General features: G+C 41.0%; 1 protein-coding gene across 1 annotated transcript in view; it reads right to left on the reverse strand.

The window, feature by feature from the left end:
• MTREX (Mtr4 exosome RNA helicase) overlaps positions 1-17,527 on the reverse strand; it is a 1,888,266-nt gene that overhangs the window by 74,391 nt on the left and 1,796,348 nt on the right. Inside the window, exon 26 of the mRNA XM_044063928.1 lies at positions 10,488-10,592. Coding sequence (XP_043919863.1) covers positions 10,488-10,592 — 105 coding nt within the window. The remainder of the gene's footprint in view (positions 1-10,487; positions 10,593-17,527) is intronic.

Here is a 17,527-nt window from a genome sequence, read left to right on the forward strand (position 1 = left end):
CTACCATTTTAAGCATGTGCTTCTTGGGCACAGATCCTGATGAACTAGGAGTGACACCAACAGAAGCTAAACCTGGCCTGCCTCTGGGAGAAGCCTTGGAAACAGAAGGAGAGGGCCTAACCACCCTAGGAAGGGAGGGGAGTACAGTAACCTGAGAAGCCCCTTCAGCCTGACCTGCCTCCTGAGAGGCCACATCCTGCAATAACAAAGTCTCCCCCTGGGACTCCAGAGAAACCTCCGGCGGAACCACCGGTTCCACTGACACCTCTAAAGAACCGGCGTCCGGTACAGACGACTCTTCTTGCCTGGGTTTAGCTGCTTTGTCTTTGCGCTTCTTCGAAGAAGCGGGCGTCGGAGCATCCGACGGCATATTATAATTGCACCGCTTCCCGAAGACCAACCTGGCACAATCTAACCTTTGCTTAATAGTGCGTTTATTGAACCTAGCACAAAAGCGACACCCAACAACGTCGTGCTCAGGACCCAAACAAGGAATACACAAAGTATGATAATCTCTATGCGGTATCTGTTTCCCACAAGAAATACAGTTATTCACTTTTTCTGACATCCGGTAACCCACTGAGGCAAGAAAAAACTAAAATATTCCCCAACGGGGTACTTAGCCAACTTTGACTCGGTCTGAAACTCCGAATTCGAAAAATTTCAGAACGCCGAACGGCACTTGCAACGCTGCTTCTGCATCGGACCATGCGGCAAAAAAGACTGAGGATATGACGTCGGTCATGCGCATTTGTACCCTGACGTCCTGATGTCAGTCTTAAGCGCCTTGACCGACGTCAGCCTAATACTTTGATATTCAGGCCGACCGAGGACAGCGGACTACCCAAGTGTAAGGACTGCAGCAATGTGAGATGAAGAACATCCACTGAATTTTCCTCATGTGTGACTTGGCCAATGAGAGCATGGGGATTTGTAGATGCCATGAACCCCAGGAGGCAGTCACAGATTGAAGGGGTAAGATGCTCTGGAAGTAGGAAGTGAGGAGCATCTTTTCTATGGGCAGTGAAGCTAGCACCTTGTTTGTTTGGATTCTGCTGCAGCCCAGAAAAATATGGTCTTCCGAAGGGATCAGAGAAGACTTCTGATAGTTTATAGTGAAGCCTAGGCTCTCCAGAAGGGAAATAGTGAAGGAAAGATTCTCCTGAAGTAGGTCTGAAAACTGGGCTTGGATTAGGAGGATCATCTAGGTAAGGGAAAATCTGAATTTCCCTGCAATCTGCAGAATGCTATGACACGAGTCAAGCATTTTGTGAAGACCCTTGGTGCAACAGAGAGACCAATGGGCAAAGCACAAAACTGAGAATGTGAGGAAGAAACAAAAAACTTAAACATTTACTGAACTAAGGGTGAATGGGGATGTGAAGATAAGCATCTTTGATATCTAGACACCATGAATGCTTGAGAAAGAAAAAGGAAGAGAGGGCAACCAGCATTCAAAAGGAGGGGACTTTCAGAAAGGTGTTTGGGAAAGGTCCAGGATGTGTCTCCAGTGGCCATCCTTCCTGGGGCCCAAAAACATCCTGGAATAGAAACCTTTCCCTCGTTAGGACGAAGAGATCTCATGAATCGTCCCCTGTGAAAGAAGATCCAAAATGACTCAAGGGAAGTATTTCAACTGTTTTTTGGTGGTTGTGAGATGCCTCTGAAGGAGGGGTGAGTTTCCCAAACCATGAAATATCCTCTCTGGATGATGGAGGACCCAAGGGTCCTGGGTGACCAGATTCCATGCAGCAAGAGAGAGAAAGAGAGACGAAGGGACAGGGGAATGGATGGTGCTGGAGGCAGGTAGTCACAGGGTACCAGGCTTAGGTTGGGACTGAAAAGGCTGTTTTTGAGCAGGAGTGGGTACATTAGATTTAGAAGAAGCTCATTTCCTAGGGGCTCCCTTACTTTTAGAGGAAGAAGGCATGACAGGTTCTCTCACAAAGGCAGCCTTTGCTGGATAGTTCCTTTGGAACCTAGGGACAGCAAAAACAAGGATATGCTTAAGATCCTGTAGCTCCTTACCTTTTTTCTGTAATGATTTGAACAGGTCTGCAGCCGAACTACGAAATAAGGCTTTATTATCTAGGTGGACATCCAACAATTTGGCCTTGAAATCATCAGGTAAGGGTTGTAATCTGAGCCAAGAATATTTCCTTAGAACACACTCCAGAGACCTCTGCATTAGCCGAGACATCTGCAGCATTGTAACTGCACTTGGAGTGCCTACTTACCTGGGCAGATGAGTTGAGGATGGCTGTCAGTTTTGCATTGGCAGGGGAGTCTGGGAGCTCTGAAAGGAAAGACTGAGTACTCGCCCATGTGGGTCTGGTAATTAATTGCCCGGAAGGCTAGAGTGGCAGAGGTGTAAGCCTTTTTCCCCAGTCTCTCCATAACCTTGCTAGTAACTTGAAAGCCTCATATCAGTTAAAACTGAAATGGGGATTGGATTTGCATTTGGAATTTGGAACTTGGGAGTCCTCAAGCACCTTGTAGAACCTGTCAGGACACTTGGGAGCAGGAAGCTGAGAGTCTGGGCACTCGGATGCAGCTGTAAACGCATCCAGAAAAGCTGGTAGAACTGCAGGGATGGCGGAAGGGAATGCAGAATCCATCTGCAATAGGCCATGATACCTCTCTTTTGTATATCTCAGACTTGAGAACAGTCCCACTTGAAAAAGTCTTTCATTTTCTGGATAGTTTCTCCGAATGAAATATCCTCCCCAATGGAATCTGTAACCATTAGGTTCCTCTTCTGGGGAGGCATACCCTAGGGTGGAAGCTATATGGGTGGAGTAGGCCAATGACTCAGCTCCTGAAGATTCCTCTTCATCTGAAAAAGTATCTGCAGCTGTCCTCTTGAAAGCAATGGAAGGAGAGAAGGCATGCAGAGGGACAGAGGAAGGTGAGGACTGGCACAAGACCATGAAGGCATTGAAAAGGCTTTGTGAGAAAGCCTGCCAGTCAGGAGTTTGCTCTTGTGGAGCAGGAGCAACATGCTTTGTCTTTAATTTCTTCTTCTCAGGAGCTTCCATATTGTGAAAGGTGGAAGGGCCCACTGGCCTACATTCCACTACATCAGTAAGCACATCCTCATGCACAGTAATTTGAGTGACGCCACATGGACCTTCGGAAATAAGCCAAAGTTCCCCCTTCTCAATGTCGTCAGACACCTACACTTCACCCTCATGGATGTGCTAGTAGACTCCTTCAGGGCTTCCCCTGTGGTACCTGCCAAAGGGAGATCCACCACCTCTGGTACAGCCTCTGGGCCTAAATCGGCCTCGGGAGAGACGCCCGGAAGAGAGGGCACAGCTGGAAGATCAGGCTGAGGTTTCTTGGCTTTTTTCGCTTGAGGCTGATCCGAAAGACCCAACATCACCTCCATCGCCCCTGCCAGATGCTTAAGGGATGGGTTCTCTAAGTAGAGATTGAGAGAGACACTAAATGGCTCTAAGAGTTTTCAGGATGAACAACTTGCAGATACTGCAAGTGGTGTGACCGTGGTCTAGGCCTAGACAGAACACACAGAGGTTGTGGGTGTCTTTAGGTGGAATCTGCCCTCCACACTGACACTTGCCCTTCCTAGCGGATATGAAAAATCACCCAACAAACAAGCAGTAGCAACAAAGAATTTAAGAAAAAACCCAAAAGGGTAGTTATCTAAACAAAAGTTCACAACCGATCTAATGAGTGAATGTCTGGAGCAGAGATTGAACAGGTGGCAGAAAAGTTCTGAGGATGGTGCATGCTAACGTCCGCTTTATACCAAACATCTCTTTATGACCGACGTATGTGGGATGATGTACAGTATCGCACATACCTCGCAGTAGCATGTAGACTTTTGAATATTGGCCGGAAGTACAAGTCAGCCAGAGGGGGAATCCCTAATGTAATGAATACAGCAGCATATCAATGGAAGGACATCTGGGGGGAGCTGACAGTTGGTGATGCAAACAGATCTGAGAAGAACCACATTGAAGGGTGATCATGTGGAAAGCCTTTCTATTCTAAGTCCATTTGTGGGGGCTCTCTGATCTGGGTAGAGGCTTAGGGAATCTGCTAGCATACTGTCCAGAGAAAGGATGCATGTGGCTGTAAGCATAAAGTTCATATGCCAAGTTCCATGTCTCCTGTGCTAACCTGTACAATTGGTAAGACCTAGTACCTCCCTGTTTATGTACCACATGACTCTCGTGTTGTGCACACCAGGAGTGACTCAGGTTTCCAAAGGTAGGTGAAAACCTGAAGTGCTTGCAGAAGAGCACCCATTTCTTTTATTGTGATATGTTCCTTCAGGAATGGTGGCTGCTATTTCCCCTGCACCCAGTGTGATCCTGTCCATGCCCCACATGCCTCATCTGAGGTATCTGTGTGAATCTGTTGAAGAGGAGGAAATGGTGTGAATGGCAGTCCTCAGGTGAGGATTACCTGTCCCTTTCACCAAAGTAACTCCTTTCTAAGACAAGGGAGGAGGGGAATCAGGGTGTTCAACAGGTGACAGAAGTGGGACCACAATGACTTCATGTACCACTGGATGTTCCTTATGTGAATTCTGGCTAGATGGCTGCCATGAATCCCAAAGTCCGTAACATCACCCTTGTTGAACAATGGGTTGTGGAGGAAAGATTTTGGAATAAATGGAAAGACTGAACTTTCCCCTACGGAAGGAAGGCATGCATTTTCTGTGTATCCAGTCTGCAGACCAGAAACACCAGGTGCTATGTACAGACCATGTGGGACTTTTGGTAGTTTATAGTAAAACCCAGAACTGTCAAAAGCTGGAGGGTGAAGTGCAGATGGTGAAGAATATCAGGAGAGAGAGCCTGGATCATTAGGACATCCATGCAGGATAAATTTTGAATTCCCTAAGCGTGACAGAAAGTTTCTGCTGGGGCTAGACACTTTGTGAACACTCTTGGAGCTATGGTAACACCAAAAGGCAGAGCAATCAACTAAAAAAATGCAAAAAGGCAGAGCAATAAACTGAAAACGCAAGGAGCCAGAGAAACACCTAAGGAATCTCCTGCAAGAAACACAAATTGATAAGTGTAGATTTGCATCTAGTAACACTAAAAAGCCAGTGGGAGGACGTAAGGTAGAAGAGTGTGAAGACAGCATGCTGAAAGATAGTACCTTCAAGTAAGTGTTTAAAGAGACACTGGTCTAGGACGGGTCTCCACTGTCCTTCTTTTGTTGGGACTAGAAAAATCCTGGAGTAAAACCCTTTTCTCGTGAAGTCCTTTGGGACTTGCTTAATGGTGAATATTCAAGAGGTCTTGAATAATGGGGGTAAGGAGGGATATTTGGTTGTGACGGGGTTGTGGCATACCTTTCAGAGGGGGAATATTTTCCCCAAGACATGGCACAACCGTCTTTGATGATGGAGAGATCTGACATGTCTGTGGTAATAGCTTCCCACATGGCCAGGGAAAGCAAGTGACAGTCTTTGGGAAAGGTAATGGGAATGATATCAGGGGTGGGGGTGCTACACAAGCAATCATTTTTTTTTTTTTTTGCTTCCTAACGGAGGCCTCCATGCTGGAGATTCCCTATAGTTTCTCATTGTGCTTCTTTCCTCGTTTCTGAACTGTCCATCTAATGAAAGGGATTTAGATGGGTATCTCCCTGTGGCATCTAGGAACAGGGGACAGTGGGATCGATATGCAGTCTTTCATGGTCTTACCTTGATCTTGGAGAGTTTTAAACAGACTGTCAGCTTGAAAACCAAACAGTAAGCCTTTGTCCAAAGGTGAGTGTGAAATTCTTGATTTGAAGTCCTCAGGTACAAGCGGACTGTGAAGCCATGCATATCTGGGAATAACAGACAGTGGTAACTGCCCTAGAAGAAGTACCCATAACACTGTAAAGAACACAATGCTCTGTCTGACAATTTGAGTGGCCTGTGATAGTAAGCTCTGCATTTGATGATTAGACTGTTCTGCAGGAGGGTCCAGAAAACTTTAAGGCATGCAGGACAGAGATCAAATACCGTCCATTTGAGTCTTCTTCTGTCTTTCGGCTTTTCCCGGTTAGGGGTCGCCGCAGCGGAACTCTGTTCCGCTAATGATTGGCAGTAGAGTTTTACGTGCTGGCTTGCCGGGCCTAACGCACAACCTTCAGCGAACGAACGCCCATTCACACATGTCGACACACAGAAGACACTCTGAGAATCGAACGTGCAACGTCTAACTGTGAGGCGACAATGCTACCGCAGCACCACCACTGCAATAAATACTGTCATTTGAGTATGGTAATTAATTGCCCAAAAGGCAAGGGTACCTGAGGTGTAAAACCTTCTTTCCCAATCTGTCCACAGCCCTAATTATCTTTGTCAGTAGGTAGGAAATTTACACTGGGCAGAAACTTATAGGGCTTATCTGGAGAGAGAGAGAGAGAGAGATACTGCAAAGTGGTCTGCCACTGGGTTGTTATATAAATATTTTAGGTCATTAAGCACCTTGTAAAACCTATCTGGTTTCTTAGGAGATGAAGACTGATGAAGTGCAAAACAGGTGGATTGAAAGGTGTCCAAGAAAGCCTCAAGGACTGGAGGGACTGGAGAAGGGGCAGGGATACTCATCTACAACACGGTGTAATAACCTGTTCTGATCAGAGATCTGCATTGCTTGCTATTCAAAAATTTCCATCATGTTCTGCACAGTCTCCACAAAGGAAACTTCCTCAATAAGTGTATCTGGTGAGAGGGCGTCCTCTTCATTGGAAGAAATGTTGCCCTGGAGAAAGCAGCTAAGAGCTATAGCTCAGAGAATGGTCAAAGTTCTGTGGGCAGGTTTTTGAGGTGTAGCCCGTGGTTGTGGAAACCCACAGTAAGGAGGTTTCCAAGACATAATAGTTTTGAACAACCCTTGTGAGAAGTTTAGCCACTCCTTTTCTCTAGCTGCTAAGGGACAGACCACATTCCTATTAGTCTGTTTTCTTTAGGCATGACATCCACCTGCATGAGACATGGAGGTTTGGAATCCTGACTTCTATGAGGAAGCCTGTTATATCCTCCCCAACTAAAATTTGAGGGTTGTCATCTGGTCCTTTCGAAAATTTTATTTTACATTTGTTGACCAGGAAAATCAGACTGGATACATGTCCATTTTCAGCGGAGGCCCAGGGAGACAAGTTGCACAGCTAAATTTTAAAGAAAATGTAAGGTGTATACAGAAGCATTCAAATTTACATAGTACCAAACTTAACACCGACTAGTAACATAGCACTGAAGCTTCGGATTTAACATATTTACATATTCCAAACATATCTTTTATAGTTTTAGGTTGAAATGATGAGAAGCAGCTCCTCAGATGGATTGGGATTCTGCAAGGCTTCAGGAGCCATAATGGCCACTGATAGGGTCTCAGTAGCAGGCAACTGAGAAATAGCCTTACATACTGCAGGTCCTGCAACCTCAGCTGATACAGATTGTAAACAGTTGAGACTACAGATCTGTTCGAAGCCTCTAGTTTCTGTGGCAATACAGGGGTGTCTTAAGGGTGTGGAGTCAGCCATCTTGGACAGACTCTGGGCCTCGAGAAAGGTGATGAGAGTAGAAGGCATATACTTAAAGGTTTTGGGAATGAACAACTGACAAAAACAAGATCTATAATTGTGTTCCAGGTCTAGGGAAAAAAAAGACACTTGGTATGCAAGTCCTTGTATGGAATCTGTCTACTGCACTCTCACTTATATCTCCTAGCTGACAAACTCCTTTCAACAAAATATTGTAAGATAAAAAGGAAGGTTCCCCAATGGAGGCACTTATCTGGATAAATGACTGAAATAAAAGTATCAATGACCAAACAGCCTGATGGATACATGACCTGTGTTCAAGCTGGCAGTGAGACAGTGTGAGGATTCATGCTTGCACATCTGTCTATATACCCCAAATGCATACAAGATGCAGTAATGCAGATGAGCAGTACGTCAGAAATACTGCAAAAGTGATTTCAATCAGTCAAACCCTCTACTTATCACATACCACATTCTCTACCTCTTTTCTTAAACATTACAATTTTAACTGCAAGTTATTCATTGAAAGGATATAACCAAATCCTATTTTGTCAAGTCCTACACCCATAATGTACATCATTCTTTACCTCTTTATGGCACAAACATGCAATGTGTTCAATAAATATTTACTATTTCATTTTCTTTCTTACTCAATGACAGAAGTTTTTGCATGTCCTCTCTTACCTGAAATATCTAACATTATCAGTCTCTCCATGACCTTTCTTTTTCATGAATTATTAATACAATTTGCTTAATGCCACTGCTCTTGTTATATGGTTTGCCTTCCAATGCATTTTCTAGTCATAGCATTAAGCTTCTCTCAACCCCCCAACCAAAAATGAACACTACTGCCTGTGTTCAAACTTTAATGTGGTTTACTGTGTTAACACTTTTAAAGCTGCTGGCATTACTCTAGCAAATCCGTAGGCTAGTCTTTTTTTTTTTTTCTACTAGGCTCTTTCTTTTGACTATTTTGTCTTAAACATATGCACACCATATTCAAGGATTCCTACACATCACTGATGCATGACCTGTGAGACGTTTCATAGTTCAGACCTGATCAAAAATTCACTTTGTGAATTACCCCTACACTGGCAATGTAATTTAAAGTATCTACCTTTGCAGGGATGGTGGGAGCCCTTAACACTCACTGAACATACAGACTAGCTACATACACACACACATGCACACAAACTAGCTACAGCTTATTAACAGTGGGGAAGGAAGAATCTCTTCATTAAAGCACACAGTTGTAGTCTTGCACAAACAATCCCACTGTGACTAGGAAACTTGCTATACACCATACAAACTATGAGTTTGTCCAAATGTGTTCCATCAAAGTGTACAGTGGGCTCACAAAGTGATCCCATTGTAACTGAACTGCAAAAAACACAGAAAAAAAAGTTAATTCAACCAAATGTGTTAGATTATAACATACAACACTTTCTAATGAGCTATGAATGAAGAACAAAAGTTGGTTCAACTAAATGTGTTTAAACAAATGCAACACAATTAAGTAGCCATTGGTCAACAGAAAAACATCCCCAAGACTGGTTTCGGACTCCCTCTGCAATTTTCAGCAGCCACTACAGCAGTTTCTCCACACCTTACCACTACCTGACTTCATGTTGTTCCGACAGGTTTTTAACTATCTCTTCAAAATCAGTTCAGCACCTTTATACAAACTATAAACCATTATATAATAGTCCCCCCAACAATGTGCACTACTTGATAAAAATAATTATAAAAACTTCCCCACTCTTCTTTCAGCAGCGTATTTCTCCTGCCTTGCAAACAAGCAAATATACCTAACATAGAAATAAGCAAGCATTTATGCATTGTTTCGCATTTTGCTAGCCACTGCAGTGTTTTAAATTCCACCACCATGGCTCCTGATTTCTACTGAGAGGAGCAACACTGCCAGTTTAAAAAGAAGTGCTTCCTGCTTAAGAAAACTGCAGCATCAATTGTATTACAGCTCCTTGCTGGTAAGCAATTCCCCAGTTCCAAACACCAACATCAGTGGTGTACCTTTTCTGTACAGCAACATTACACCAAACTTGTTTGGAATCTACCCTTGCATGCTAGGAGCTAAAACATACATATATACTGGATTTAACATCCATGTCAAAATCATATTCAGAAAAATGACTTCCAGGTAACATTGTTTGCAATATGAAAAGGAGGGTTCAAAAAGGTGCTCACAAACTTAACACTGGAATAGAGAAAAATGAGAGAGAGGTGAAAATAAAATGACGTGGTTATCACAAAGGTAAGCAATTCAGTTATGTGCGGGGAAACAAATGAATGTACATTCTACGCTGTGTAAACTATCCTGGCACAAGCTCTAGTACTTCCAGCTCCTCAAAGTGGAAAATCAGAGTAAAGAGGGTTGTCACCTTTCAGTGAGGCCAAAACAGGACCAAAGCCACACCTTTAATAATTTCAAGTAGCTTTTCCCCTTTCTCTGCCCACTCTATCTACCTTTATGCCCATTTCATGACATGTTTGTGTCAGAGGGCATGCCCCTTCTCCTGGTTTGGATGCACTCACATTGCATTAGTGATGTATTTCTTAAATAAAGAAAAGCGTAATGAGAAGTTTAACAAATGCTGATAGTCATTTACAGAATACTCGAGTTTGTACAGTGTTTGTTGGATTACCGCAGGATCGCTCCAATGTTCGGGTAGTCTAAAAAAAACAATGGAATTGTGGCAACCCTAAGATTAGTAAATGGTACAGACTTGAGTAAGCAAAGACCAAAAGAACTAAGTTAACTGCTAACACTATTCACCTCTACATAGTACTGATCATAACCAAGCACAGCCCATCAATCTTGTACATCCCACCCTCTAAAAATAATTTTTGTCATATCCGAAACATCTCATAACATTCAAAAAGGTGAAACTCTCAGAAAAGCTCCATTACAAACTACAACAGATGCATGCAAGATGACAACATTTTACCATCTGCAAACTTGTTTTCCAGTTCAGTGTTTCCAATGGCTTTTGCTGCTTGACACATTTGACGAAGAAGTTCTTCAAGTCGTCTCATACATCGTATTATACTGCCTACAAAAAGATTAAAAATAAGAAATTACAAGCAGCTGCTAACATATTGCACAGAAAGTTGGCCTTCTTTATCTCCTGGTGTATTAAACTGATTCAATGAACATTTTTGCTTTAGGCACCACCCCAAGAACTGTTAAAATAATGCACATGTATGAAATGCCAAATTTTACTACAGACACTACATGAAGTACAGTTCTTTGAAGTAGCACCATAGCAGCAGATGTCTAAGAAAGGCCGCTTACTGGAGTTGCATTCATACCATATGGGAAATTAGACACAGACTGACATCTACCCAATTGGCCTGATTCCCACAGTTCTGTCCAAGTCAGGGTCAGCCCCCCCCCCCTCCGAGATGCATAACAACTTTCTGGATAAAAAGGGAGATCAATCCATATCATCTTATTAGCGGGTGTACCACAGTATACTAACTGCTCTAACATCTTAATCCTTCACAATTAAAATACACAAGGCATTTCATTTCTCCAGGCAAGGTAATTGTGAAACAGTAAATAAATAGATACCTTACAACAAACTGAACTGATTGTTTCTGGAATCCTGCGGGTCTCAGACTGGCTATACTCGCTCTGTTGACCCTCACTCAGCTCGGGTTCACTCCACTCTCCTACCCTACCTCCAAATCTCACCCACCCCCACTACACCTACATTTATACTCAACCAATGGACAGACCTCCTTTCCCTAGCCACCAGTCACAGCAATAGTATGTATATTACTTAATCAGCTATATATGAAAAAAACAAAAACAGCTGAATAGAAAAACCCAGAACTTAGTCACAAAATAAAAATAATAAAACAAATATCCAGTTAGCACTTTCGTCTGTAACCTTGAAACTTATTCTTCCGAACCAAGAAAGATGTGCAAGTAACATCAGCACCAGAAGCAGCAATAACCAGCCCAATGTGATTTAAAAAAAAAAAAAAAAAAAAAAAAAAAAAGAGTTGTCTGGCAACACCAACCAATCCTTTGAGCTCCACAGAAATGCTCAACCCAGGAGGTATGGCATCCAATTTCCATGAGGCTTTCCATGAGCTTGAGAAAGACTTATTAAAGCCCAAATGCCTGTGATGGGACAATTTGTACTGTGAAAGCAGTTTAGCAGTCAAAAGGGTCCTCAAAGGGGCTAAGAATAACTAAAATATCTGTTATGAATGATTTTCCAAAAGAATTTCTAGACAAGTGGGTTCAGCTGAATCAAAAAAGAGGTAATCAGTATGTGGATGTGCTCATAGCTTTAAACAAAAAGAATGGTCTCCAAGTGAAAATAAAATTGAACAATTTTTTTTTCTATTAAAGACAATGTCACAAGTGAAAACTTTGATGTTAAATTTAGCATAATTCAAAATAAGATTAAAGAAAATGAAACTTTAAAGAAAGAAAAAATAAATAAAGTTTCAAAGAGACCAGAGGGAATATGACAGAGGCCTGGCTTATTTAAATCAAGAGGATGGCTGGGTTGCTGACTTTGAGCAGGAGAGATTTGAGGAAACAGGATATTATGTCAGACCAGTTCAAAATGAAAGTGGAGGAGTTATCAGGAGCTTTGAAAGAATAGCACAGCATAATGGTGGTAACCAAGGTCAATTAAGACTCATAGAAACCAACAATTCTAATACAGCTGCTTCTAACAACAAATAGCCTTTTCAAAAACGAAGAGCTCTCTCAGCGTAAGGTACCTGCTGAACCCAGAATAAGTCAAAATAAAGAATGTAAAGTTGCAGGTACGCCACAACAATCGAAGCCAACCAGTCCTTAGATGAAAAATAAAATTCTTTATTCAATAAAGGTTAGTAAGCGCTTTCACTTCTACAACGGTAATTTAAGTCTGATGAAGCGTCCGTTGTAGACATGAAAGTGCTTATTAACCTTCATTGAATAAAGAATTTTATTTTTCATCTAAGGACTGATTGGCTTCGATTGTTGTGAAATAGCCTTTTCAGCCTGTCCAAGTTTACCAGCAATGAGGGACTTCAAACAGAACCTAGGCAGAGATTACAGCATCAAGAACAACTTCCCAGCACAAATGGCAGCAGAAAGGGTAGTAGTTGTCCTGGAAAAGGTAAAGAAAGAAAGATGTTAACTGTTTTAAAATTGTAAATCTGTCTTCCCTGCTCCTCAGCAATGAAACTTGAAAAATCCAAAGTAAAGGATGGAAATTTGTTCTAGCACAGAGACCTGACAAATGTAATGTGATAAACAGTTTAACGGATTATGTTACAAAGCTTAATTTAAAGCTTTTATTCAAATCTAACCGTCACAAGCTAAATCTCTTTCACAGACCAAGTACTTTTAACCCTCCACTCAGAACTGAAATAGAGGAAATTTTTCTGTGTCTGAACTGCAAATTACTGAACTGTTAAACCTTTAAACAGATATTACGATTTATCGCAAAATGAAAGGGAGATTTTTTATAATCTTGTCAACAAGAATGTGATTATAACTAATGCTGATAAATGCTTTGGTTTTCTTATGTACGACAAGAAAATTGTTGAATTATTGTTTGATGTCAAACATTACAAGCCAGTATCATCTAGCAAAGTAAAAAAAGTGTTTTCACTGATGTACATGTTTATTGAAGAATGGTACAGTTGTGGAAGGATTACTGAAGACATTAGGAAGTTTCTGAGAGCAGATAACACCAAAGTTAGCAAGATTTTTGGATTACCGAAGATGCAGAAAGACTTGGATAATCCACCTCTGAGGCTAAACGTGGCAAACAGTAACAGGAAAACTTAAGGTTTAGCTGCTTTTGTTGATAAGTATTTGCAAAAAGTGGTGGAAAAGGGCATCTCATACATTAGAGTCATTTGATTTTTTAACAAAAACAGAAAATTTAGAAGTTAGTGAAAGACTTTTTAGTGACATTGGATATTACAGCAATAACCCATGCCTGGGTGTGGGTAATGCGGGATTTACCCACGGTTGGCGTGGTTTGGTCCCGGTGAAGCCGAGGATAACAAAGACAACCGTGGGTAAATCGCATTACACCCAGAAGTGGTTATTGCTATTATCTATGACATTATTTAAGAAAGAAATAATTACTTTTCTTAAATAATGGCATTGTATAATGCCTCTTTGCTGCCCTTCCGCAGCTGTCTGGTATCGGCAGTTCTGATGTACTGCGCATGCCTACGCAGTACATCAGAGCTGTGGCCAAAGCAGCGGAGAAAGCAAGATCGCGGTTGCTTTTTACTGTTCGCTATGTTAAATGGGTTTAACATGGCGAGACAACTTTAAAATAAGCAGCGGAGTCCGTTGCTTATTTTAAAGCTGTCTCGCTATGTTAAACCCATTTAACATAGCGAACAGTAAAATCAACGGAGATCTTGCTTTCTCCGTTTTTAAAACCTGTCTCGCTATGTTAAATGGGTTTAACATGGCGAGACAGCTTTAAAATAAGCAACGGAGATGTTCGTTGCTTATTTTAAAGCTGTCTCGCTATGTTAAACCCATTTAACATAGCGAGACAGGTTTAAAAGCAACGGAGAAAGCAAGATCTCCGTTGCTTTTTACACACTGTGTCGTTATGTTAAAGGAGTTTAACATAGCGAAACAGCTTTAAAAAAAGTAACGGAGATCTCCGTTGCTTTTTTTAAACCTGTGTCGTTATGTTAAACTCTTTTAACATAGCGAGACAGTGTTTTAAGAGAGACTTATAGTAATGGAAAAAGTCCGGGCGACCGGACCTTTTCCCATTAGTATAAGTCGATTTACAACGTGCACGCTGGCCAATCAGCGTGCACGTTTTGGAATATTAATAGGGGGTCATGGTATAATAAATCTTTATACACAGTTATTCCCAATAAGGAGGGCATTGGCACAGTAAGAGGAGTTGGTTAATTTTAAGCTTTATTCCGCTAATACTATACAATTAATTATGGAAACTATAGACATAATCCTCAGTTACAACTACTTTGAGTTTAACATGTACTGTCAAACAAAGTGGCCACGGGTGCTGCCATATAAACGCTTTATTCATGATGTGTATTTGGTGTGTAGAGGGGAGCCATGATGCACATGAAAGTTTCATAAGCACATCAACAGTTTAAGTTCTTTTTTAGAATACACTATAGAACATATTGACACCAGTAGAAAATTATTTAGATATGACGATATTGAAAGAAGGTGGTAAACTGATCAGTAAGATATACAAAAAAGAAATACAAAACAATTTTCTTTAGATTATTCTTGTATGCATTCCACCACAACTAACCAAAATATAGTGAAGGGGCAATTAATGAGAGTAAACAGTCTCACTAAAAAGGATGGGGACTTTCTGAAAGAAAGTAAGAGCATATACAACAGATTTATCCACAGAGGTTATCCAGTGTAGATGGCAGAAAATAAACTGAAAGTAGTATGCAGTATTAGGAAAAATGAAGTCAATGAGAAGGCGAACAACAAAAATGTGGATAACTGTTTGGCTATGCAAGTAGCAAACAGCACAGATTCACTAGAGATAAAGAAAATAATCAGAATGAACTGGATTATTATTACCGGTTGTTCAGTTGGCAATAAGCCTATATTTGTACAGAAAAGAGGCAAGAGTTTCCAGACCTTTTCAGAGAAACTTAAGCTTACCACTGTAAAGCAGTGTAAAAAAAACAGGCATGTATAAATGGTTCACTGTAATTTTTGTAATTATTTGTACACTGGAATAGAGGAAATAAGGGTGAACAACATGTTGATTAAAATCAGAGAAAGATTTACTTGCAAATCTAACTTTGCTGCATATTTAAGCTCTACACATGCCCTGTCAGTCATTTTATGTTGGCAGAATAACCTGAGAACTTTACAAGAGAATACATGAGCACAAACATGGTAATGACAAAAATGGTTTAAGCAAGCATTATATTTCATCCAAATGTAAAGTGGATCTTAAATTTATTGTATTAAATTGTGCTGTAAGTTATGACAATAAGTTTGATGCTTTGGAAGAACTAGGGTGGAAAGAATATTTATGGCAAGTTAAACAATGCTCGTTATCCACGAGGATTAAACAGAGAAGATTTTGTTGCTTACCTGAAACAAAAGGTTAAAGCACTAAACTATTTTAATCACATGACCATGCTTGGTGAAGCTAAATGTACTCAGTCTGAAGAATTCTCAAGGTTTGAGATGAAAGCGCTAACAGGATACTTGTTATTTTACTGTTTTTTTTTTATTTTGTGACTATTAAATAAGTTCTGGGTTTTCCTATTCAGCGTTTTTTGTTTTTTCATGTTTCGGATAGAACAGCTTCACTTTTGATTGAACTATTAATCAGCCATATAGCTCATCAGACTCTGCTATCTAAATACTTCTCCAATCCCTCACTACTGCATTCACACCCTCTACCCATTACCATCCTGTAGCCTCAGAAAAAATACAAACACTATGCTGCTCCAAAACTCAGTACTATTCAGTATACTAATCACTACCTACCTCTCAACATCCTATCTAAATGAACAAGTCACTTGTATCTACTCACACACCAACTCAATCTACATATCACATTATACCCTTTTAAACAAGATGAACATATCACCACAACTCTATAACTACTCTTGTACTGAACTCTTCTCTCTCAGATATGCACACTTACAAGCCAATCCAAAACCACTGCATAAATAGTATAGACTACTTATCAAACTGTCTTAACTATTCCCACTCAGTTCAACCCATTCAGTTCAACCCAGACTACACTAAGTGGCGACATGCATCCTAATCCAGGCCCCTATTCACTAAATAAAATAACCTTCTCTCCCAAAACACCATGCTCCACTATCATCATTATCCTCCAGCACCGAAACTGATCTCTTAATCTTAAACATGAACCTGAGAAGCTTACTAAACAAAACTCACAAATTCTATGCAACCTTCACCCAGTACTCTCCAGAAATAGCAATCCTAACTAAAATGTGGTTAAAAGCCCATCCAAAATATAATGAAATCCTAACTCGTGCTTATAATATCCACAGACGTGACAGGACCCATAAGCGTGGTGGCGACATAGCAATATACAAAGAAAACCTTAAACTCAAATGACTTAACCCCCCCACACCCTATGAATTCTGAAATACTAGTCTGCCACCTTCAAATTAACCCCAATAAACATATTATCATAACCATTTACATCCCCCCAGGAAACAACTCTATTACAAAAGACCTCCTTGGCTGGTGCTTCTCAACTTTCAGTCAAGAAACCATAATAATGGCAAAATTCAGTATAGTCTGGAACACACATTTCAGACAACCCCTCCAACTATATAAACCTCCACAGCTTTAGTCAACTAATACATTCTCCCACCGGGTTTGACAAACACAGTTAAAAAAAAAAAAAATCAATCCTCAACTGGACTGACAAAAAATCTCCCTCTGTCACTAATCTGGCCATCTCCCAGATAGCCTAAGTGACCACCTACCCATCTTCCTTCGTAGGCACCACACATGTCCACCAACAAACATCCTTTATATACAAGTGTGTAACAAACTTCTCCCCAGAAGCTTTTAAAATTCTCCTGCATCAGTGTGACTGGTCCCCCTTAAAACACCTTCACCCAGACCTGGCTGTGCAATACTTCAATGAAAAATTCCTCACCATCCTAAATAACCTAGCTCCCGTTAGAAAGATCTGTGCAAAAATTAGACATATACCATGGCTTAAAAATGACACCAAAAATCTCCTTAAACTGAGACAACACCTGGTAACATCAAGAGGACAAAGACCAAACTTACTCGAAACCTAGCCAAAAAAACAAATTAAACATGACAAAAAGCTTTACTATACAACAATCCAACAAAAACACCAGGATAATCCCTAGAAATTCTGGGAAGCCAACAATCAATTCCTGAAACCAGGTCATTCCTCAACCTCAGCTTCAACCTCACTAAAGTCTACTGACAGCCCTGCCTCTCAATTTAACGCCCACTTTAACT

This window comes from Protopterus annectens, chromosome 2.part2 (assembly GCF_019279795.1).
Source record: "Protopterus annectens isolate FY-2018-M chromosome 2.part2, PAN1.0, whole genome shotgun sequence".
NCBI lineage: Eukaryota > Metazoa > Chordata > Ceratodontiformes > Protopteridae > Protopterus > Protopterus annectens.